Consider the following 24,635-nt stretch of genomic DNA (forward strand, 5'->3'; position numbering starts at 1 on the left):
GTGATTGCACCGTAATGGATTGGTGACCTATTCAGCACATGTCGCACCTTTCAAAATATATCAGCTGGAATAGACCCCACCGAAGTACTCCTCAGTGGTACTCTGATTATAAATACTCTTGTACTCACTTGCTGCTACACTATCTGAACAATATATATTTAAACAACAATATCTATAGACAGTTTTAGACAGCTTGTGTTTGCAAAAACTACATCTGATATTATGTTTCACAATAAATAGTTAATGAGGCTAATATTTACCAAACATCCTGCTATAATCCTTGTTGCTGTTAATGTTTTTGCTATCCTCCTTCAAATACTGGATCCTATTTAGGCTATAAACTGTGAAGATGAATAAAAAAAAATATTTTTTTTGTGCCACACTGGTAAGTACTGGTGCACAAGAACCACAGGCTGTTTGCAGAAACCAGACAGTGGCCAGTCAGAAATGGCCTTTCGTCACCTCTAAGAGTTTGTTTCAGACAGTGAATGAACCAAGTCTGCATCAATGCCCAGTATAAAAAATAAGGGTTTAATAGTGTGAATCACGCAACACTATGAGGGTAAGGTCCAAATTTGCAGGTAGAAGTAGAAGAAAATAAATTTTCATTCACCACTAATTTCTTTGCATTTTGCTAGGAAATTAGGAACTAAGCAAAGCCACATATTAAAATATGTGCAGACATACATTAAAAAAAAAACTGAGTTTGTAAGAAGCTTAAAAGCTTTATTTGGTATGACCACCTCTATACTTGAACACAGCTGCACTCTCCTAAGTACTCTTGTAATTTATTTAAGTAGTTTTCAGGTACAGATTTCTCGAAGGACATTCAAAGCTCCTCTGTGGATCTTGGATGCTTTTTGTTCCTCTGTCTGTTAAGATGATCCCACACTGCTTCAGTAATTTTGAGGTCCAGGCTCTGATCCATGACCGATAGTCTCCCACTGTCCGTTTTTCTATCCAGATGTGCTTTTACTGCAGTGAGCTCGTTGTCATGCTGATAACAATTACACAGTTTCCAGGTGATATTTCACAGTGGATTAAAATCTGACCGGACTTTTCTGCGTTCATAATTCCATCATTTTTGACAAGATCCTCAAAACCACTGACTGGAATGCCAGAGCCTCCTCGTTTTTACAGATGGCTTTAGACACTCACTGCTGTACCTTTCTCCTGAATTCATACAACTGAATTACTGAACTCAGTGTGATTTGAACCAAAAATGTTACACTTGTATGCCTCACTGTATTCATTCATGAGACCTGTTCGCACTGATTTTCACACCAGTTCTTATTTCATTTGGAATACCACAGTCACGAGTGGCAAAGAAAAACTTGGAGGACTATTGCTCAAGATCACTTTGAAAGTTTCTTTTTGAAATTGTGGCTCTTTGGAAGCAAAATATCACGAAATGAGTGTTGACTCAAGACCTTTTCACAGTACTGCAGTCCTTAAGATTAGCACAGAGAATAAATACCAATAACTCCTCTGTGTTCCAAACCCAGCATTTTAAATGCTACTAGCAAACTCCCAAATCCCTGTCACTTTCTGCCTTCAGGCTCAGAAACCTCTCCGGCCATTTTTCTCATTAAATTTGTATCTTCACCTAAGTGTTGACTCACATTGGACTTAAAAATCCGACTCTCAATGGAACAGTGACTGAGGTGGACGTTTTGTTGTTTTCATGAGTCATCAGCTTTCAATTTTTTCCACACTTTGAGTGCTTATGTGTGCCAGTGGGTCCTCTAAACAAAAAGAAGTTTTAATGGAGAGTACAAGAGGCTACTGGTGTGAATAAGTAGGGGAAACGATTTGTATTTAAAGAAAAAAATATGAATAAAAAAATATAATAATAAAGCTACAGAAGAATGTTACGCAATCGGTGTAGCCATGGGGTAATTCAGTGAATTAAAGAGATCTCTTACAAGTATTTCTTTTTAAATTACAAATTTATTGCAAATATAGAAATAGATCTTTTGTACAGAAATTGCAAAGGGAAATGTTAATATCAGCAACAAATATTTAAAGAAAGCAGAAAGCCAAGATTTGCTGCCATCAGTCCAAAAAATTCCAACCACAGGAACTGGATCCTGCTGTGGCCCTTTTCAACTCTTCATTTTAGACAAAGACCTCCTGATGCTGTCAGCTAGGCAAGACTCACATTTCAACATAAATTTTACACACATTTCCAAACAGGAACTAAAACCATATGACAATTGTGAGAATTTGCCTTAGACCTTGCCTTATAGAAATCACACAGATGGTGGTCGCGCCTCAGCTCAGTAATTAAACTATATATTACATAGTTGTGATCACAAATACTGATATTTTTAGGGGGCTTTTCATGCTGCTTTACACTTATTTTCAGCTGGTACGACCTGTAAGAAAGCCAAATGCTTCTAATTTTTCTTTTGAGAGTTTAAAAAAATGAATGAAAAATGCTTCTGTAAAAAACAAAAAATATTTTATATACAGTAAATGAAAATAAAACGTCACCATAGCAAATGAAAAGCAATGATTTAAGGACTGAGAAATTACTGTACATCAGAAACCTGCACTGTACTTTCCTAAGACATGGCTTTATTGGTCACAGTGTGCATGTGGAATGTGGTATTGGTGCTCAGCAGAATTTCAATAATTGATCAGTAGGTCAGCAATTTTGATATTGCTCGTCGTCTTTTTCAATAGTAATTGCTATACATGGGTTCTTCCTCATTTCTCTCTAACACTAGAAATTTCGAAATTGTGTTTACTTGACAGCAAATATGAACAATTAATGCTTTTGTTGCTGTAAGGCAAGAATGGCACTATTAGCATTTGAACTGTCCACATTTATTTCGTTTCCTCAGTGATTTGAGGAAGGCCCTTGATTCTGTGGACAACGGGCCATTTTTGCTGTAGAGTTTTCAATCTCTGGCACTGACAAGGCCAATCATTCTGGATTGGGGATTATTATAGCACTGGATTGTGTGACCCAGCCTCTGCTGTTTTTGAGTGCAGAAAACATTTCCACTGATCCTAATGATTGGCTCCAAGTACTGAACAGCATTTGGTCTCACCACATTGCAACCTTTTTTGCAATCTTCACAGCTTTTGGATCAGGGGTTAGAGAAATGGGAGCTCTGAGTTACAGATTACCCTCCAGTACCAATATAGAACTGATCTGATTACAGTGTCATTTCACCCAATTAAAACCAATCTCTATAAATTGGCTGCCCAACACAGCCTGGGCCCTTTTGAAAAGCAGAGGACCCAACTTAGCCCTGGGTTAATGCATTTAATGTTCTCTGTGTAATTGACACAAGCAGCCCTCTTAAAGGTTTGGCAAAGACTGGGCCACAAAATGGGCAATGAATATCTCTGCGGGAGGCGCTCAGTGTTATCGCTGCAGAAAGTAAACATGGCTATGATTTATGGCTTGCTGCCATGCATGAACCCTATAGCAATAACTAACATAGCAGCAGAGCCACAGTGAGTGTTACTAACATGTTACAGGATGGGTATGAAAATAAAATGCACCAGAGTCTTTGTGGTTTTCTTTTCTAAGCATGCACTCTGTTTTTTAAGTGCTGCAGAAGAATAAGTACAAGAACCTCAGTTTTAGTTTCAGCCCCTATAATGGCACAGCTATGTCTTTCCTTTGATTCAACTTCAGACCACCTGTTTTGCACATTCAAGAAGTTTTCCAGCAGAAGAACTACTTAATTAAATAGTCTATTATTCAAGGATGATGATAAACAGCTGATTTACAACTGGCCGGATACAGGGTGAATTTAATAAACTAGTTGGATAGAAAGCCAGCAGGCTCTCAGACCAGAGCAGGAGGAATGAAAATCATTCATTTGCCTAACAGCAAGTGGGCTGAGGCTGAGGGAGAAGCTGCTGAGGCTGCATTAATTTGCCAGTGAATGCTAACTGAATGATTGAGATTAGGTTAAGAATATCCACAGTGTGCTTGCGTCACTACAAAAAGAAAAAAAGGAAAACATTTTTTTTTGCCATGGCTGACAGACAGAGTATGATCGGGTAACTCTCAAGCTTGAAAGATAGCTTTGCATGGAGAATAAAGAAGAAGAAGAATAGAGAGCAGATGGATGTAAACAACCAGCAGCTTATTATATATTTACCCTCTTTTTATACACCTGTTGCTAAAGATTAGCATATCTGCAGAGGTAACTGTCAGTACACTTTATAATACAACCACCCAAATGAAAACCAGTAGGCAAGAATCAAAAATGTAAGTATAACATCACCATTTTTTTAGAAAAAAAAAAGAAGGCTAAAACCTAGATGTTCAAATCAAAGGTACTTGACAATATTTGAGCCCCTACAGTTTTTGTTTTCGATGTACGTCCACTCATTGTACACAACAATATATTTTGTCTCTCAAAAAATACAGGGAATCATGCAAATATAACAACTTTTTCTTTTATGTAGTACACTATGTTAAGTTTTCTCTGTTCTTAAACCTTTATAACATAAATCATCGCAAGTACTAAAAGTCAGTCTGTTCGTCCCCAATAATTTCCCAATAATCCCCCCACACCAAGGAAAAAACAAACAAACAAAAAGAAACTAAAAAATAAAAAAAAAGACAACTAAACTGAAAATAGATACACATAGACATATCAATAGATCAGGCTGAGTTATAAAAAACATCCATAGAAGCATTTTTAACCTTACTATGTTTTTTTTCTTTTATCTAGTGTACAAAATTCACAGATATTTCACAGATTCTATTAGTCCTTTGTCCCTCTTTGGAAACTGGGTCCGGTCAGCCCATTTGGGCTTACTGATATAGGATAGAAATAGGATTTTCAAATGCTCTTCTGCTCAGAAACCACATTAGGTGTAACTTGTACATTCAGGTGAAGGATAGTAGTTGTCACTGAATGCTTTCAGCTTACAGATTTTTACAGTTAGATTTTCCAGAGAGCTTGGCAGATGGAAAGGAAGGGCTGGCGGTTCTCAGCCTGTCAGTGCTGTGTGAAGAGTGAGCAAGAAATTAGTCACACGAAGCCATGTTTCATTTGTCTTTGCCGAATTCCTTTCACCATTTAGGAAAATACAACTTCACATTAGGCTAACACACACACACACACACACACACACACACACAATGGCATGCATTCAGAAGCCCTTCTGTGGCTATCATGAGAAAACACACAGGGCAGTTTTCCATTTATCAAATTTGGCAACTGACTAACTGACTTATTAGACTATTGGACAGAAGGTCTGAGGATACCAAAAGAAAGGATTTGTCAGTGGCGATGCCTGCCTGTTACCTGCCTTACAATGAACTGGTAATCAAGCTGCCTTCCTTGATGCATGCTCTTAGCTGCCATCAATTTGGAGTATTTAGTAATAACTGTTCCCACAAAATCCCTCTGTTATAGATGTGCTATTGTTTGTTCCTGTAGCCATGTTTCCACACATTTTTATATCTGGACATGTGCCCCTGGTTTCAGCTCTCACCCAGCCCACTGTCTTATTCTTTCAGGACCCTGTCTATTACCTGCCTTTCAAGAAAATACTCATTTAGGTTTCATCACACTGTGACTCATCCTGACTCATGTGTTTTCTGGTGAGGGAAGGTAAAAGGAGAAGAAAGGGGAGGGAGAAAATGCTTTAAAATGTGTCTTACATGACACATAATAAACAAGTTGAAAGATTCAGTTTGATGATAGTCTTATGACACCATGTATTATTAAACATATACCTGTACTGCTAAACTTACTCAATATTTATCATTCAGTGTTGTCATTAGGTAATGATTGTTATATCTTATGCATATAGATACCCGCTATATTATTTTACAGTAGGAATGTATAAATGATGATGATTGCCCATTATGACAACCAATAGACAGAGTGCATCAAGGATGAATTGTCTGGGTATAAAATTCATTTTTATGCAGTTGTTCAACAAAATTATTGATTTATTGTTATTATTACTATTGATGATTGAATAGACATGAGACTAAGACATAAGGCATCAGAACTGAACCTAATTCAAGCCTGACTTAGAGAGAGAGTGTAAATGATAAAAGCCAGACTCTAAGAAAAGGTTCAAACATTAATAGTACACTGCATGGTTTTCTCACGTCTGACTTGCCGGTTGCTTTGAGACAAACAACATCGATGGAACTACAAAAACAACCATCCATCTCCAAGTGAGTCACCCTCCAGGGTTTTAGTGAGGACATGGGCAGGGAAGGAAGATATTTTTGCTTCATGTTTTTTTTTTTCTTACTCTGTGAGACAAACAAAAGAAGTAAAATCTCATTGCTAATGTTCTGAAAAATATTTAAAGTTTTGTCTCAGTTTTGAATGAATCGCCTAAAGGATTCTTTGACCAAATGGTTAGACTCTATTGCATTGAATTGAAATCCTATGGATTATATGGACTGAATTAGCTAGAGTATCATTCAATGTAGGGATTATGCCACAGTTGCCCTAAATTAACAGTACTGCTAATCACTAAAATCATTTCTTTTATGTTTCTGCAATGGTTAATCCACTAGTATGCAGAAGTTCTTTAAGTGAAATTATATTCTAATGCTTCTATTTTAGCATTTCGTAATTGTAATATTGTTCTTATCCATGAATTTTCAAATGTACTGTTTTTCAAAAAAGTAGAAAAAACAGTAACACATATTATTTATTTATTTATTTTGTTATTGACATACCAAATTGCTTTACTTTCCTGAACATGAAAAAATAGTTTTAGTGGTTGATGGTGCACCTGATCAATTTGTGACTTCCCAGAGAAGCCCAGCGTGCTGCCTCAAAATAAAGACCAATATATACTTTTAGTTTGAAACAAATTTTGACAGATTTCTAAAATATTTGTTTTCTCGTTTTTATGACAGTTGCTCTAATCCATTTGTTAAGCATCTTATAAGTTTAAAACACCATCTGGTGCGTTTCAAACAAAAATAGACGGCAGACGTTTATTTGAGAGGGCAAAAATGGTTGCTCACCTTCTGTTCACAATCATGCTCTTTATTATCTGTGGCTGTGTTTTTTTGTGTGTTTTTTGAAAGCTGCTTCCAAGTTTGGCTGTCTCACAATTCAAATTTAAATGTTAGTTTTAATTATGCGTTTTAATTTCGATTTTGGTAAAATGTAGTTTGTATTTTGGCAACAACTTAAAATTAACAGTAATGGGAAACCTCTGCTCAACTATAATAATAACAACAGTCATCTGAGGTTTACTGAAGCTGCTCAGAAATCATTAGAAATGTTGGCACTTCTCTCAAATGCAGGGAAAACTCGGATCTAAGCAAATGTTTCAAAATTGAGCAGAAGAGCACTTGACAACAGAAAGTTTATCTCCTGAAAATCACTGATGATATGTGTTAAATAAAACAGAAAATGTATAGGGGGAAAAGTCAGTGACAACATTAATAAAATCAAATTACTTATATAGTTTTCAGTGCCAAGCCACATAAGTTGAATGCTCAGCTGAGGCCTTTTTATACATCCAAATGCAAATCGGATTGGGTTTTGCCGTATCGGGGAAGCTATCCAGCTTGCTTGCAAGCCGCTTTGCAACCTCACAGACTTTCCAAAATTGATGTCTGTACTGTTCTGCCGTGTTCTCTGGTCTTGCTGCCACCAGCTTTTCATGAATTCATGTGGAAAGGCATGGAAAACCCAGCACATAGCCCTATCACCAAATACAACTTCCTGCACATAACATTAAGAACTACAGTGGTCCTCTTCACTGAACAGTAATGCCAAATGTTATTTTGTCAGGTAGATTAACACAAATGGCAACTGAAATGATAACCGTCCTGATATTCCTTAACAAATGTTGCTATGCTTAACCTTGCTGTCTATTTCTGTAAACTTGTTGTGGCAGATGAAGAATGCACCAAGTTCCTTCTGTAGGATTAGATACTCTTAGTACATACAAATAAACAAACTGGTAAAACTAAGTCAGTCACAGTAACATGTTACTTAGAATAAAGCAGAAAAGACTTCCAGGACTGTATTATATGTTCATCACACGGTGCTTCATTGTAAAAACAAGGCAGATGAGGTGGTGCAACCCCGATTGCTAAAAGATTACAGTGGACCCAGACACACACAGCTATGCACTGATCCAACGATTATGACCTCTGAATCTGACTCTATCCAAACATCTTGATAAACAAGAAGAAAAGAGAGGAAGAAGGAAATACAAAGATCAGTGTGGAAATACATTATGTTTTGCATATCATTCCTGTTCAACCTGCAGTTTTTTTAATAGAATCAATCCAGTGCTAAAAATCAACATCACAATCGAAAAAAGAACAGAAAAAAAGCAGTGTTGGTACATGGTGCACCCCTCCTCCAAGTTCTGCCTGCAACCAGCCTCATTTAATAAAACAGAGCAGGTCGTGTTGGGTACCCTGCTCACATCACACCTACTGTGTATCTCATTCAACCTGTGGGAGCAGGGAAGGTGGTGGGAGGCGGACCAAGCAAACACTACTTGCAATATACAAGTGAGGGTAAGAAGAACGAAAATATATACCTGACGGTAAACTTGTCATTAAAACCTAGTGAAGGTAGCCGTGAACAAAGATATGGAGCGGTAACCGCTGATTTAGTTTTCACATTTTTAGGGTATTATGTCTCTGATTGTGTATGTTAGCTGATGATATGAAAATTTAACTGTTACACAGCACTTAAGGTAAGCAGGATGCCTTTTTGAGTCCCACAAAGGTGTCATTATTACAAGCAAGTCATTTCAGTAGAAAATTCAAGAAAAGACCCGATAATCGTGTTTATGATTAGAGGTTATGGGATGGCTGAGTTAGCAAGAAGGGGAGAAAGATACACTGGACATGTTTGACATCTCTACACTTACACATGCCGTTAATAATCTAGTTCAGACTCAGACAACCAGCCATGGGGCGAAATACTGACGGATATTAATTTTAATTAGTTGGGGAATATACAATATAATCGAACAAGGCATGCCAACACCTGCTTACAATGACCACTGTGTACCACACAGCCACACACACAATCATGAGGCATAGAGTGCAAGCAGACATGCCTGTAACAAGATTTTTTTTGTGGGTTTTTTTGTTTTTTTTAATTATCAGTTATATACAACAGTAACATTAATTCCCAGAAAAGAACAGACACATTGGCAGTAATTAGAAGTGTCCTTTCCCTCTCTGCCTCATTCAGGTTTAATGTAAGAGAAAGGATTTGGAATGTACGGTCGTGCTAACACTAAATGATGAAAATAGATTTCCCCATAACCTGCCTGCTTGTAATCTACTTACATTCACTGTGGCTGCGGAAAATGATTTGTAACCTGGGTTGAACCCTTCATTTCTTTTTTTGGCCTCTGCCATATATGGGTCACATGTCTTGTGACCCATATGATTAAAGTGATATCTATCACTTCAATCTATGTGTTACATAGTTGGGTTCCCTTATTGTACACCGCATCCTACACCATCAGGTAAGTAGTATTTAAGGGAATGTTAATGTGTCCTCTGTATTGCTTCAGACTAAGACCATAATTCAGATCATTGCTCAGCGAAGTACCATTTAGGTCAGTGAGGATATTTTAGGGAACACGTTCTTTACTCATTAAACTATGCAAGATTTATTTGGAAGGATGCGTTTCACACTTTAGATCAGGGGTGGGGAACTCCAGGCCTCATGGGCCGGTGTCCTGCAGGTTTTAGATATCACCCTAAATCAAATGATTAGTTCATCACCAGGCCTCTGGAGAACTTCAAGACATGTTAAGGAGGTCATTTAGCCATTTAAATCAGCTGTGTTGGATCAAGGACACATCCACAACCTGCCGGACACAGGCCCTTGAGGACTGGCGTTTCCCCACCCCTCCTTTAGATGCATCCATGGCACTGTTTCCGGCCAATGTCCCAGTCTATCTTTCTCCTATGATTTTCCTAGAACCCACTTCACTATATTTTATCTTCATATGTTCATTTGTTTACAAGTATTCCTTTTTTTTAGTGTCCCAGATGCTTTTTGAAATGCAAATATCTCTGCCCCAAGAATGATCTAAGAGAAAAAAGGCAGAGCCTGAATTTGACATCTCTGTTCACTAATCTGCATGTTGTCAGTTGTACCACAGCACAGATCACACCCTATCAGATTCACCATTACTTAGAACGTCTAAACAAACCCAGGTGGAATGCTAAAAACTTATGCAGCACCCAATAGAAAAAAACACAAAACATCTCGGGTCACACTAAGCAGAAAATGAAGGGTATCAGCATTTACTCTGTGACAACCCACAGATGAAAACATGGCACTGATAAAGATGGTCCTTTGCATCACAAAATGTGATCACTCAAATAGAGTACTAAATTACACAGTTGGCATTTGCTCCCTGTACTATAAATGAAACCCACAAACACTGAATAAGAATGATCCATAGAAGTTGCTACAATGATGTGTAACAAAAAAAAAAAAAAAAAAAAAAAAAAATAGACCGTAATGACTCAGATCCCAGGCACAGTTTTGCAGTCCTTGCTCTTAGCGCAATATTTATACACCTAGCATGCCAAAAGGAGAAAAAAAAAACCTAAAGGCAAAATTTTGTCCTACATTTTTCTCCCTATGGAGTAAAACTGATTTCTCTGACCCAGGGGTGCATCAGTAAAAGCAGTATCTGAACTCTTTATCCTCCAGTGCTTAACTCTGGCCCCCAGTCACAGCTTTTGCTGCGCTGACACACCCTTCCAGTAATCAAGAATGTCATGCAGGTCCTCGCCTTTAGCAAACTGCACCTTTTTTCGAAGGGCATTTCCAGCGGTCACATAACAGGACTCATCACGTGGGCCTTTCCTGTAGGGACGAAAACGCTCCCAGATCCGCAGTGAGCTCTCTGAGCAGTACTCGGGGCTGGAGGAGTAGCCTGAGTAACTGGAATGATGGCGGGCAGGCGAAAGCTGGGAGTAAGACGCTGCGTCCCTGCGGGATCGTGTCAGGGGCTTTAAGAATGAAACTCTTTGGGCTGGGGAACCCTGGTGGGAGCCTTCATAGTAGAGAGCGGGGACAGAGTGGCGGTGCTCCGAGCAGTGGTAGTCCTGCTGCACCTCCAGCTGCTGCTGCTGCTGCTGCTGCTTCTGCTGCTGTTGATGTTGTATCTGTTGCTGCTGATGGTAATGGTGGGATTTTTGGTTGTCCTGATGTTGGGCACCAACACCACCACTGTCGCAACCACCACCACTCCCTCCACCACAGCTCCCACTTCCCACTAAAGGGAGTCTCTCCAGGGGCTCCCCACAGCCCACAGGACTGGCCCGGTCTGGGTACTGCTGCTGCTGTTGATTACAGGCATCTGGGCTCCTTGGCTCAGGGACGTCCAGGCTGTACACCCTGGCTCCTCCGCGCTCCCTGTCTCGACCCATAGAGCCACAAGATGTGGTACTGCACTGTTTCTTGACAGAATTTACAATAACGACAGCTGCATCTGCACTCATTTGCCGCTGAATGGGACGTACAGCGTTGGCCGGAGGAGGGGGCCTGTAGGGGGGAGTGACAACAAATCCCCCACCACTGATTCCAGGGCGCTCAGAGAGAGGCGCATTCAAGGCAGGGAGTGGAGGTGGAGGGGGTACTTTGTTGGGAGCGATGACCTGGCATGTCTCTGTCATCCCTTGAGAGAGTGGGATTAGGCCACGTGTTAGGGAGGACGTGCTGGTGGGCGGTGGGGAGGTGGGATTGGAGGAAGTAGGGTTTGTAGAGGCCCCTGAAGCAGCAACTGCAGCTGCATCCAGTTTCAGGGCATCAATGCAATTGTTAATGATCTGATTAACCTTGTCCACCTCCATGGCAATAGTTGAGATCTCAGATGCAGAACCATGCCCATCATCATCCGAGTCATCGCCAATATCAGTTCCATCATCGTCCCTCAAGTCTTCTCCCCTCATCACTCCATGCATACCATCTCCCATACGCTCCATCCCTGCCCCTCCAGTTCTGATATCCATATAGTTTCCTTTGTTTGTAGCCATGGCCTCCGAAAAGGCAGTGGCCATCTTTTCCACTTGTGGGATAGAAGAAAGTCTTGAGGAAGTAGTGTTGGCTGAGTGGAGCATTCCCGAGCTTGAGGATGTCGACATGGGAAGTTTCCCTCCATGGTGGTGCTGATACTGGTGATGTTCTCTGGACTGTTCCTGGAGTTTGTGGACTGCTGATGGATCATTTGCTACTGCTGCTGCCACCTCTGGTCCGTAGCGCATTTCTAGTATAGTTTTCTTGACACAGATAGACTTCCTCTTCTCATCATGCATCCGTTTTTTACGAAGACAATAGTAGACGAGGCCTAAAATGATTAGCATTCCAAAAAGGCAGCCCACAATAGTCATTATATAGTGAGTAGTGGTGGAAGGTGTGGGGAGCATATCATCTTGACTTTGCCCCCGAGTGGAAAACTGGAGGCAGGTGTGGTTGTAACGTTGAGAGTTGCGGATGGATACCACACAGAAGGTGTAATTACTGCGTGGTTTTAGTTTGTTTAGGGTGATCATCTCCTTCTTATTCTTCAAATTCATGACATCAGACACAAATGTGTTGTTGTATTGTGTTAGAATATACATTTTGCTGAAGGGCTTTGGAATCTTCACAAGGAGAGATGCTGATGACAAAGAGACATGATGGAGCTTTATGCTGGGACTGAAGCTGTCTTCAGTAGATGAGGAAGAGGTTGTGGGCTGGTGGTATGGACCTATACCACCAAACATCTCTGGTCCGATCCCAGAAGGACCATCCAAATCTGGCGGGAGAGAGGTCATTCCTGGAATCATTACACCGTCTCGGCAGTGGTGGTACAAAATGTTTTTAGCATTCCGACCAGAATGTCCAGCCGCAATAGGACTCAGTAAAGGATAGCCAAACATCTCGCGCGGCGTCTCGCATAGGAGGCGGTCATAAGTATGTGAGACATTGTTGAAGAACTCCAACCAGGTTAGAAAACTATAAAGATCACAGCCACAATGGAATGGATTTGCTGCCAGTTCACAAACCATAAGCCGACTGAGAACTGTGAAAGTGGATGGGTCAATGCGGGCAAGTTTGTTGGATGACAGGTCAATGCTGCTCAGGCTCGGGCACTCCCAGAATGCATTGCTGGCAACAACCTCAATCAGGTTGTGCTGCAGGAACAGGCACTGCATACGGCCTAGCCCTCTCAGCATACCCTCAGTCAAGTTGGTCAGTTTGTTGTAACCCAACTGAAGAACCTGTGAAAAAGAGGAGCATTTTTAAAATTATATATTTTTACATTGCGGTCCCAAACAAATTACCAAATAACTGTGATGCTGTAGCATATTCTACAATTTGCATAACGATTTTAAAAATATTTCTGTAATAACTAAGCCACCAGTATATGCTTCAATCAAAATGATATTTTAAATGGTTTTTTTTTGTTGCTAAAATACAATCATAGCTGTTTACCTGGAATTTTCAAATTTATTTTACAAAATCCCAAAAACGCAGAAGAAACAGCAAAGCACATCATTATCTTTTTTGACTAAGATCTGAGATTACAGTTATTTACTGGCTTTCCTAAACAGAAAAATTAGTTCAGCAGCTCAATATTGTTCTTGAATAAGAAAGAAGACCAGAGCTCAATTTTGGGAATCAAAACATGAGGTCACTTTGTTATTTGTCTAATAAATACTGTAAGAGTATAATTTGTAGTTGTAAAAAATTCCTTAACATCCTTAAAAATTTTTGTACTACAATCTAAATCCTATGTATGCACTGGTCAATTTGAAAATGTTAAGGTCAAATTAAGATCTAATGCACAGGTGTCAAACCTCGAGGGCCAGTGTCCTGAAACTTTTACATGTGTCCCTGCTGCAACACACCTGAATAGAATTTAGTAGGTCAGCGTTCTATACAGAACTTGCCTGCATGCTGAGGTAGCAATTTAGCCATTTGATTCATGTTACAGAAGCTCAAGAATGAATGAACATGGTGCAATAAAAGTCGTTTTTAGAAGTACTTTAAAAAAAATAAATTACACTTTAATTTAAATTTACTTAAGTAGGGTTATGGGTTAGGGTTAGGGGTTGACACAATAAAATGTGTAGGTCCTCAGCATACAGTCAAGTCTTTTAGCAAGACTTGACTGCATGCTGAGGACCTACACATTTTATTCAGGTGTTTTGCAGCAGGGACACGTAAAACTTTCAGGATACAGGCCCATGAGGACTGGAGTTCGACACCCCTGATCTAATGCATTGTATGCATTTTAAACCTGTCTTCTTGTTACCTGTAAATTGGCCTGTCCTGCAAAGGCTCCATCCTCAATGTAGTTGATTTCATTCTTGGTGAGGTTGAGATCAGTCAAGTTGGTAAATCGATACATGGAACTGAAGAGCACTGCTTTCAGCTTGTTCTCATTCAATCTCAAGTCATGCACTGTGTTGTTGATGTGCTGGGGGATAGTCTCATATGGAGGCTGATTCTGGCTACATATAGCTAGCCACACATAGCCTTTGTCCCCCTCAATGAGCCAGCAGTCCCCATTAGCCGTGTTAGGGAAATAAGAAAAAAATAGGAGGGAGGGAAGAATAAGAAGGAAAGCGGAGGTGGTAGAAGCACCCTGCATTATTCCAATATAAATCAATGGGGAAAAAAAACAAACTATAATCAGGAGAATGTAGAGGGAAATGGGAAAGAAAGGTGTGTTTACAGGTAAAGGAAAGCAACGAAAGCTGCTGGTAAGGGTTGGGAGCGGTGAAAGGGGTGAAGCCTTCACGATACCAGTCTCTGCTTCATGGTGATTTGCAGGGGACCCATGTTATGTCATATTTTGTTGGATAGGAGTTTGAGGTAACACAGTTTGTCTTCAGCTTTAGTTGTGACAGACTCAAATTGATAAACCTTTGGAATGATCAGTGGGATCTGTAAATGAGAAGAGAAAAAGGAAAAACATTACAAAAGGAACATTTGTGAATGATAAACATGTTGAATACAAAACTAATTGGTTTTGGTTTATTTTTGCTTTTTTAAACAATTTGTGCTTGGAAGGGTTGTCAAAGAAGAAATGCTTAACATAGAGTGAAGGTTTTATTTGTGGACTTTAAAAGATTGAACTGAAGTCAAACTTCACTAAATTCCTAATGTGGGCATCACAAAATCAGTTGGCTTTCAACTGGGCTTGTTCCAAGTTTTTTTTCTTGTGCTGGCTTTTCTTTCTTATATATATATTATATATTCATGCTGCACTCAAATGATGTTCTCTTAGCCAACTGCCTCTGCACTTAGTCATTACCCGCTGCCCCCCTCCCCAATTCATGAGGCTATGAGGTCATCAAGCTTTGGCTGATACCTACGCTATGTGAACCTGCCAATCTTTGTTGAGTCCTGAGAGGACCTGTTTTAAACATGAAGTGCAGCATTAATCATCCAAATGCTGACAGCACATTGTCTTCACAGACATTCCTTGTTATGACACTATCCTGCCAAAACCTAAGCTCTCTAACCCATCTGCATGCCATTTGAATAGCAGTCAAGCGTTTACATAAGGAGAGGATTAGCCGCCTGTTGCATCATGACAGACATTGTCCTCTTGCCGGCTCAGCAGCTGGGAAAAACATACTTAAAATTACACATACATTGCATATGCACACTAAAATGGACACATGTTCTCAGAGAAATGTGTGGCTGAGTACATGTGCACCCTGAAGCTCATAGACGCCCTCATATAACAGCACGCATGTATGCACACAGGATATCTAAAGGCAAACAAGTCAGAACAGATTCTGTACAGCGTTGAACTGTACAGTTTGTCTTTGTACGTGCCATTCTCTCTAAAAATCATCTCACATTCCCTCCGTTTTATATTCTCTTGATTCCCATCATCGTTTCATGAAAACAACAAGGAAAATCTCTCTCTGCTCCTCTGAGAAACAGGCCAAATTTATTTCTTGTGCTCTAAATTCTGCTTCTTTCTAAATCCGGCAAAGAATTGAACTCATTACAATTTATTCTGGTCCATGCTCCCCAGAGGTGTGAGCAGAGAATCAGGTCCATCTTCTCTTTTAATCTACTTATTACTGCAGAAAATGGTAACCCTGCAATTCTTTGCATAATACTGCATTATCATGTATCTGATGACCTCGGGCACCTGTCAGGTTTCTGGTCCTAAGATTTTAGGGAGACATGGCACAAAGAAAACATTAAACAGGTACTGGATAATGGATTAGACAAATAGATATGAAGACTAAATGTATGTTGTCTGTTTACAATTAATGGATTTAGTTCTGAATACTCAATTTATCAAATTTATACACAAGATTGTTGATGAGGAGATTCAGATAAGTGCTTAACTTTCTGGCAAACTACAGAACAATAAACATAACAAGAATATTACATGATTTTACTTGAACAGTGACTGAATGTGCAACATTTTATACCAGACTGGTCCAAAAGTCAATTGTGAGAAACACCCAGGTATAAATCAATAATGTAAATGAATAATCTCTTTTTTTTATGTTTGATGATATTATTCCCGATGGCGGTTCAGTGCTTAGCACTGTCACGTCACTGCTCGATGATACTAGGTTTGAACTGGCTGGGATCTTGCTGTGTGGATTTTCTCCGTGTAACTGCATGAAGTTCTCTCCAGGTAGTCTGGCTTCCTCTCACAATCCAAAGGCATGCATGTTAAGTTAAATGGTAATTCAAAATTGCATAGGTAACCTGTTCAGAGTGTACCCCACCTCTCACCCTATGAGCGCTGGAATAGACTCAGACCCCCTACAACCCTGAACTGGATAAAAGGAATAAAATGAATGGATGGATAGATGGAACCTTTAAATCACTGAATGGGTCATTTACACTCACACCTATACATAACATTTGTATACCTTATAAGCAATATATTGCAGTCTTCTTTTCATCTCTTTACATTCTGTCTAGTGGCACAAATATATTCTCTTTTGAACTCCTCATGAGCACGCACTGGGACACTCCCTTGCAACTGAGTGTCTTGCTCTTTCGTCTGAGGTTTATCCCCTCCACAGGAGACGTGATCTCATTTGGTGCTCCACATACTGAAACCCAGAGGGTTCATACAGGAGAGGCAGGAAACACAGTATGTCTGCATGTGTGTGGTATGGGATATGATTACATAATTAGGAATACGGGACACACAGCACACCTGTCTCAAAGGGAAAATGCATGACTCATATCATCGATCCATTTGTAACTATAAAAATGGGACACGAGATTCAACTTTTTTTTCTGCCAGTATCACACACTGGTGTTATACATTGTAAATTTAGCTTCCGCGACAAATATAAGAGCATACTTTTTAGATTTTGGTCTATATTAAACATGCATTTTATTATAGACCAAATTCAAATGAAGCTCAGCAGAGGCGTTTGTTACTTTGATAAGCTATACAGATTACACCGCACAGTATTAATAGCACTGGAAACTGACAGAATCAGTTTCTTGCTTCTTTTCATGAAAGCTATCTTTGACCTGCATGTGTGCTCTTAGTAGGTCATGGCATCAGAAAAGTTCAAAGCTAGAAACTAAAAAGTGAACACGTAGCTGTAAGCTTTTACCTCAAATATGTCTGGAAGCATAAACACTGCCTCAGCCATAAATTGCCTAAATAAAAAAGAATAAAACATTATTTGAGTTCTGCACACTTAAAGCAATCCAAGATTTTAAACCAAGCAAATCTGAGCAATGTGTGAGCTGAACTTAGACACTTTAGGTTTAGACTAAAAATATAGATAAAGTGGCTACCTTAGCTTAAAGAATTCTAACACTATTACACACAACTAAATGCTGTCTTTACTGAATATTGCATGCTGTGTAATCACATTTACTGGGAGGTATCCTCTTTAAGACAATGTAATTTTCTCTGAAAATGTGCTAAACTCTCAGAAGTATAATCACGCATCGTTTCAAGTTAAAAACCTGCTTTTAGAAAAGCTCATATTTAAGCATCGTCTGAAAACAAAAACAAAAGAAATATTTCAACTACCTAGAATTTCTAAAACTTTAAGGTTATGATGAGCTCGAAACCTTATGATGTTACACACTAAAAGGAGTTCATAGAAAAAAGTGCTTGTATGAATGGGTGAATGACGCAAATTGTATGAAGTGCTTTGAGTGCTCAGACAGAGTAGAAAAGTGCTATATAGGAACCGTTCCATTTACTATTCCATTACCATTTATCTCTGTGGCAGGTGTCACCAGGACAAAATTTTGCCGTAATCAGAAACACACATGCACACATGAACGACGTTAAAATGCTGTTGCCACACTGCTGCAGCTGGTGACAAATGGAAGGATAGGGGAAGCTTTTATTCTTTTATGCTTTTGTTTAAACCTTTGTGACAGACAAAATGTCCATTACACAAAACCCGAGTCCATCAAACCATTTCCCAAAAACTTTAAATAAACTCCAACTCCAAACTCATTAATTTCTGTTGCTCTTGCAGGGAATTTCATATTTAGTTGTTATTGATTGCCTACTTTGTAAATCTTGTAATATATGCAATATATCCATTTATTATATATAATTCTTTTACCTTGTATGGTGCATACACATACATACACAAACACACTGTCACATTTCACCAGCACCCTTGCTTCTAGAACACATCTGGGTTACTCAGTGCAAAAGCTTATATTGATACTTGTGATTGCCATGGAAACACATTTATGACGGACAGTGGCAATTAAGTCCAATGTTAAGAAAATAAGATGTCGTTGGCATTTGCATCAAATCACTGTGTGTTCTGCCTTGTTAATCATAATGATGTAACTCTCCTGCCTCAATTCTAATAACACCCAGTGAACATTGGCTGTGACAGGTGTTAGACTTGGAGAGGGTCCATGTCTATTCTGTGCTATCACCGACATTACTCGTGGACACAGGTCACCGTCATTCCAAACGTAAATGTATTTGCTGGGACTCGTTGTGCTTCTGGCTGCATATGCTGCTGTCATTTTCAATTGTGTCACCTGTGAATTATACGCGCTCGTTGAGTTGACGTGTTAAAACAAAGAGACATTTATCCATAACAAAGTGCTGGGCAAATCTGAACTCTGCCTTTCATTGACGTCGTGCTCACAGTCCATGTGTAATTAGCATTTGATTTACGCAGTCAGCTGCTCATTACACAATCAGCAAATAAACTTGTGACCTCTAGTTGCATTCTGAGAGCTAAGAAGCGCGCTACAGATTTAACTGGGACCAAATATGAAATTGGGGCGATGGTGACTCAGCCTAAGCGGCTATCACTGAGATGTCTTGTCGGGAGGATGATTCAAATAAGGTCTGACACTCATTGGACAAAAATCTGTTGAAGTTGTAGCAGTTGCTAATCTGTGCCAATACACCATGCTCTATTATTTTGGCAGGTACTAAAAATTCAGGCTCCCAGCAGCTTATTTTCTAAGCCTTTCTGACTGACTGTCTTTGGTTTATACAAACTGTGATTATCTACACCAAACACAGGCATTCTCACAGTGGTGTTTGATGAGATCACAACACAGTGAAGAACATAAGCAGAATAGATCCTACTACACTGTAAAATGTAATTTTCCGTAACATGTTTGTTTGTTTTTTTATCCTCTTTGATGAAAACCTTTCGTGAAGGCATGATGGACTTGGTAGTTTTACTATTTTTGTCATCATGCTAGAAACAACACTGGTTTGAGTGATTCTGCCATGAGTCAGACAGCATTAAATAGACATAAACTAACGTGATCTGATCTAAACTGTCAACTCAAGTGGTGCTTTTAAGAGAAGGAAGCAAAAAAGATTTTAAAAAATTAACTGCACTGAATAGTCATGCAAATTTTTTAGTATGGACAAAGTTATCTACACCGATCTATTCTTATTCCAATGTTGTAACTGTTACGCAAAGATTGCTCAATAGGTCATTTAGCAGATGACTCAATTATTATTATTTTTTTATATCAGAAGAAGAATACTGTAAATCAGCTTTATGTAAACCACACACACACACATATCCACACACTTTGACCTTCATTTTATTGAGTTAATCCATTCAGAATCTCTTACAACAACATGATCAAGCAAACTCCTTTTCAGCTCTTCAGGCGCAGATTTAATGGCAAGTGCCAAAAACTACAGTACTTTAACTGCTCCCTTGAGTCTGGCTCCAAAAGCAAGTTAATTTCTGTTGATCCCCAATGTTAAAACTCCAAATTGTACAGGATTTCATAGCTTATTTTCCCTGCAAACTGCACAGGGGTGATCATTTGTATTATATATTTAAGGTTTAAAGTTTGCATTAAAGGGACATTGCAATAAGATGCCGATACTGGCAGGAGTAGTTGTGTTGTTGGCGCCTTTTGACACATCTGCAATGCAATTTTCAAATTTGTTTCAAATAATATGACATGAGGTGTGGCATATGTGCTAATAGATGCTCAGGAAGTTTATGCTACAGTTTTGATGAGTGAAATATTCAAGTAAGCATCGTCTGTGCAATACGCTCAATCAGTGCAGCTTGGTAAACAAGCTTGCTAATGTGGTCACACCTGGTTACAAAAAGTTAAGATGGCAATGGAAATTGCTGAAAGTGTGTGTGTGTGTGTGTAAGTCCCAAATGTCCTACATTTGCAAACTGTTTATCATAATCTACACTCAAGATTCTTTGTAGTCCTCCTTGCGTTTGTCATTCTCAGTTTAGTTTCATAGATCTTTTTTAATTTTCTGTTGCTTCTCTTACTCTGCTTCATTCTGTCTTTCAACTCCTCTAATCCCCTGCAAGCTTTTGTATTTGTTCTTGTCTCATAATTTCCTTCAGTTTTTTTTCTATCCTCCCTTCTCCCTGTATCAGTCTTCTTCTCTGATGCTACGCTTCCCTCTCGTCCAGGCCTGCTCCCTGGAGTACAGTCAGTGCAGTGTAGAAAGGTTGAGGCTGTGAGCAAAACTCTTTCCTCTCCACTTCACACGGGGCTTATGGATGAGACAAACACAACTACAGACGGAGCAGGCTCCTCAGAGAGCTTCCCAGTGTGTATGCGGAACAGATGATCTCTCAGTGGTCATAACAGGAACCTGCTAAAAGCAGCAATACTACTTCGTTAAATACAGTTGAAGCAAAATGTTGCCTGTTCATGGGTTTAGATAATTATTGTTTAGATAATCTCCCATGCTTTGTGAAGCTATTTGTTGCTCAAGCAGGACAGAAAAATGTAGAAAGATATAAATAAATTAGAAAGATGAAAAGGAAGGAGGCAGAAAGAAGAAGAGAGAACAGACAGCCAAGACAGGACCTATGAGAAGGTGCGTTTGATCTGTGGTTCTTCCACAAACTTCCTGTTCACCACCAAAAAGAACAATGACAATGTCATGGATGTTGAAACACCCCTGATGATTATGATTCAGATACAAAAAAACCCAACATTTGAGAGTAAGGCAGCAGTACATGCACAAAGAGAGAAATGAAAGTGATAGCGGGGAAGGAGTGTTTCGAACTACCTCTCTCAGGTTTGATCTATAATTCATATTTTATCATTGTGCACTCCTTGAGATCTGTCCAACTTCTCTCTCTTCTTTTTTTAGAGTGTCTCACTCTTCTCTGTCCTTTCTGACCTTCTCTATGTTTTTGTGTCTATATCTGTTTGCCAGTGTGTGATGTTTAGACCGTTGTCATCTGTGGCTTCTCATGCATGACATCATATCCATTTCTTGGATGCCTCAAAGGGAAGAAGAAGTGATGCAGTGGAGCGTGACAGACGGGCCCAAAGGTCTAGGGCTAAATGGAGCAGAGCACCTACGGCCTCCAACTGACCGCTACATCACTACTACTAACATGCTTTCTTTTCTGTGCCCCAAATGACCGGACTGAAGGCCAGGAGACACGGCTCCGTGGTGTAACAAGGGCCTGTAAGGTAATGGAGTGATCAGGGATTTTCTGGTATGATAAGGCTAGATTCCAAACAAGGCCTGGGTTAAATTTGGAGATGAAATTCGAGCACGCTGATGGAAAACGTGGAAAGAAGAGCGATTTCACCCTTACATACTATAAGGTCAAATTTGACCCATTTTGCAGTAGCAAAAATATTCTAAATATCATTCATTTAGCCTGGAGTTTGATCAATTTTAATACTAAAGTGAACCAAAATACTTATACTAGGAGGTGCAGGTGCTAGAAATATAAGGTGTTATGGATCAAATTAGATTGTTATCTGTTCAGATGGGTTTTAGCTCTGAAATATAAATTATTAATTATTCCTCCATTTCCTTATGTCAGACAAGCCAGTCATACACTCTAAAGTGATCCGTAATTCAAATTTTGGTATAGAGAGTATGTAAGGGTAAAATAGCAACAGATAAGTGTAAAGACAATGGAGAAGAGCAAAGCGTGGAGATAACGCTGTGATTCACTGAAACTTCAGAGATTGCAACCTAGGCAATAATGGCACGGTGTACAGGAAATTATAAAAATGTTCTCTATAATATTTACCTATGTATGTGTCAGCAAAAGTGGATTATAGTACGTAAAGGTCTATTAAAGGTTCCTGCCAGCTCTCAAGCCTCTTAAATGTTAGGGGAAAAATTACAAATTGTACAAACAACATTGAAGTGTGTTATTGAGAAACCCCCACATATAGAGAAATAAGCATTCCCTAATGGGCTAGAGATCCACCGATAACAGAATACATATCATCAGCTACTCCTTCTAGTCCTCTGTTGCCTCAGAGGCTCCATCTGCCTCATGTCTAAAATGTTCAGACACGAGCAGCCTGTGAGAAATGTTCTGATATAAGGTCACAGAAATAGTCACAGGATCAAAATAAAACATTCAGTATGTATCTACAGCAACCAAAGCAAAGACACTGTAACCAAAGACATGATTTATTTTAGATATCCAAAAACAGCTCATCTATACTGTATGTACCAATCATGGCAATTTATGTGGTTGAACTGAGTAAACACTATAGATAATTTAAAAAAACAGCTCAAATGACTAATTAAGTTATATAGACAATGACCTGACATATTTTTTCTGAAATTTGGAGAAGGACCTTGAAAGAAATTAATCAGTAGGAGTCAAAATTTTCTAAAGCTCTGGATCAACACACCAAAATCAGCTGCCTGGTAAAGAGGCTGGTACTCAAATTACAGCTCAAGATATCTGATTGTGGCTAATGAAAATGACTGTGCGGTGTATAAATAAAATAAAACTCCAATTAGAAAGAATTTATTTCACTCAGGAAGGATGGGTAGTTTCAATCTTGTCTGTGGTGATGACTAATTTTATTCCCATACAAGTTCAAATTGTGTGTGATTTCCTCTTTCCTGATGTTAAAAAAAAATCCATCTGTTTTATATTAGTTTGTTGGCTGTCTCATGATTTAAACAAAACATCATCCACTGGTCTGTCACTACTGGTGACAAGAATGGCAATTACTGCATTACCTCTGCATTAAAACCCATTTGCCAATGGGTCATCCACAGATGGGGTAGGCTGACATTTTATTATTCAGCTTAAATAAGAGGAGCATGTGTGATGCCAGGCTGGGGTTAAAGTGAGATTTCGCAGTTGGGGAAACCCTAACATTAGGTGTCAATGCTGCCTGGGAAAAATAATTACTTAGAAATACGTCACATAACAATTTTATTCTGAGCTCTGGCAGATTTTTCCTCGTGTACAAACTGCAATGAGCTATATTATATTTAGTCAGCTTAATTCAGTAAGATATAAGATGATGTTACATGAACTATATGGGTGATTTCCATCACTCGACAAAATAAAACTAGAATAAAAGGTAGAATTCACTGAGTGCCACCCACTGTACTGGTATGCTGAAATGCAGTAGGCTAGAAAAAAACAAAAATTTGTCATCACTGGCATAGTTTTAACACATTGTTTAGCTAGTTGTAGCAGCATGGTAGTTTGAAATTAGCATAGATTAAACGACTCACAAATTTACCTAACATGCAGCTCACATATTCATATAATTCCAATTTCAGCAGTATCAGCACTAATCAGAAATTTGTTTCTAAGTCGGAAATCAGAAATCTTTGTGTAAAACAAAACAAAGTTTTGCAATTTCACCTGCAAAGTCAGGGAGGAGGCTGTCATACATGGAGCTAATTACGGTCTTATTCTTTCTTTTGCCACATCCAGGATGTGATGTAGAAAAAAACAAAACAAAGTTGCAGTTTGAAAGGGAATAAATGTCAAAATGACTCAGTTCTGTAATGTGTTCTGCAGCATCTCAGACATCAGGATCTAACCTGTGATTGATGCAGTGAATGAGTGTTAGGTAATGTCTGTTCTTTTTACATTGGACTGTGGCCCCTGTCTATCACCCATAACAGCAGCTGCACCATCACTTGCATAGTCAACAAACCGCGAGCGTAATTTCTTCAAAGATAAACTTTGTTACTGCAGGATGTTGCCCACAGCTGCCCTGGTGCATACATGCAATTTAACAAGTTGAAAGAAAGAGCTGGAGAACTCAGCTTTGTGGGAAATTCTGATGTCAATGATCAGTCAAGTGTTTGGCACACAGTAGGAATATTTCTAGGATTCTTTTTGAAACTCTCCCAATGCTCTGAATCCACTTCATTTCACTTTTATTTAGTTAATGATGGTTTTTACTCTGAAACAGCGGTGCTTAGCG

General features: G+C 39.1%; 1 protein-coding gene across 1 annotated transcript in view; it reads right to left on the reverse strand.

Annotated features, from left to right (window-relative positions):
* Nucleotides 1-10,313: 10,313 nt before the first annotated feature.
* LOC116329203 (protein phosphatase 1 regulatory subunit 29) overlaps nt 10,314-24,635 on the reverse strand; it is a 57,143-nt gene continuing 42,821 nt past the window's right edge. Inside the window, exons 3-5 of the mRNA XM_031751188.2 lie at nt 14,266-14,900; nt 11,183-13,228; nt 10,314-11,116 (exon numbers count right to left, since the gene is read on the reverse strand). Of these exons, the coding sequence (XP_031607048.1) occupies nt 10,694-11,116; nt 11,183-13,228; nt 14,266-14,604 (2,808 nt within the window). The 5' untranslated portion in view covers nt 14,605-14,900 and the 3' untranslated portion in view covers nt 10,314-10,693. The remainder of the gene's footprint in view (nt 11,117-11,182; nt 13,229-14,265; nt 14,901-24,635) is intronic.

The sequence above is a fragment of the Oreochromis aureus genome, linkage group 4 (assembly GCF_013358895.1).
Source record: "Oreochromis aureus strain Israel breed Guangdong linkage group 4, ZZ_aureus, whole genome shotgun sequence".
Taxonomy (NCBI): domain Eukaryota; kingdom Metazoa; phylum Chordata; class Actinopteri; order Cichliformes; family Cichlidae; genus Oreochromis; species Oreochromis aureus.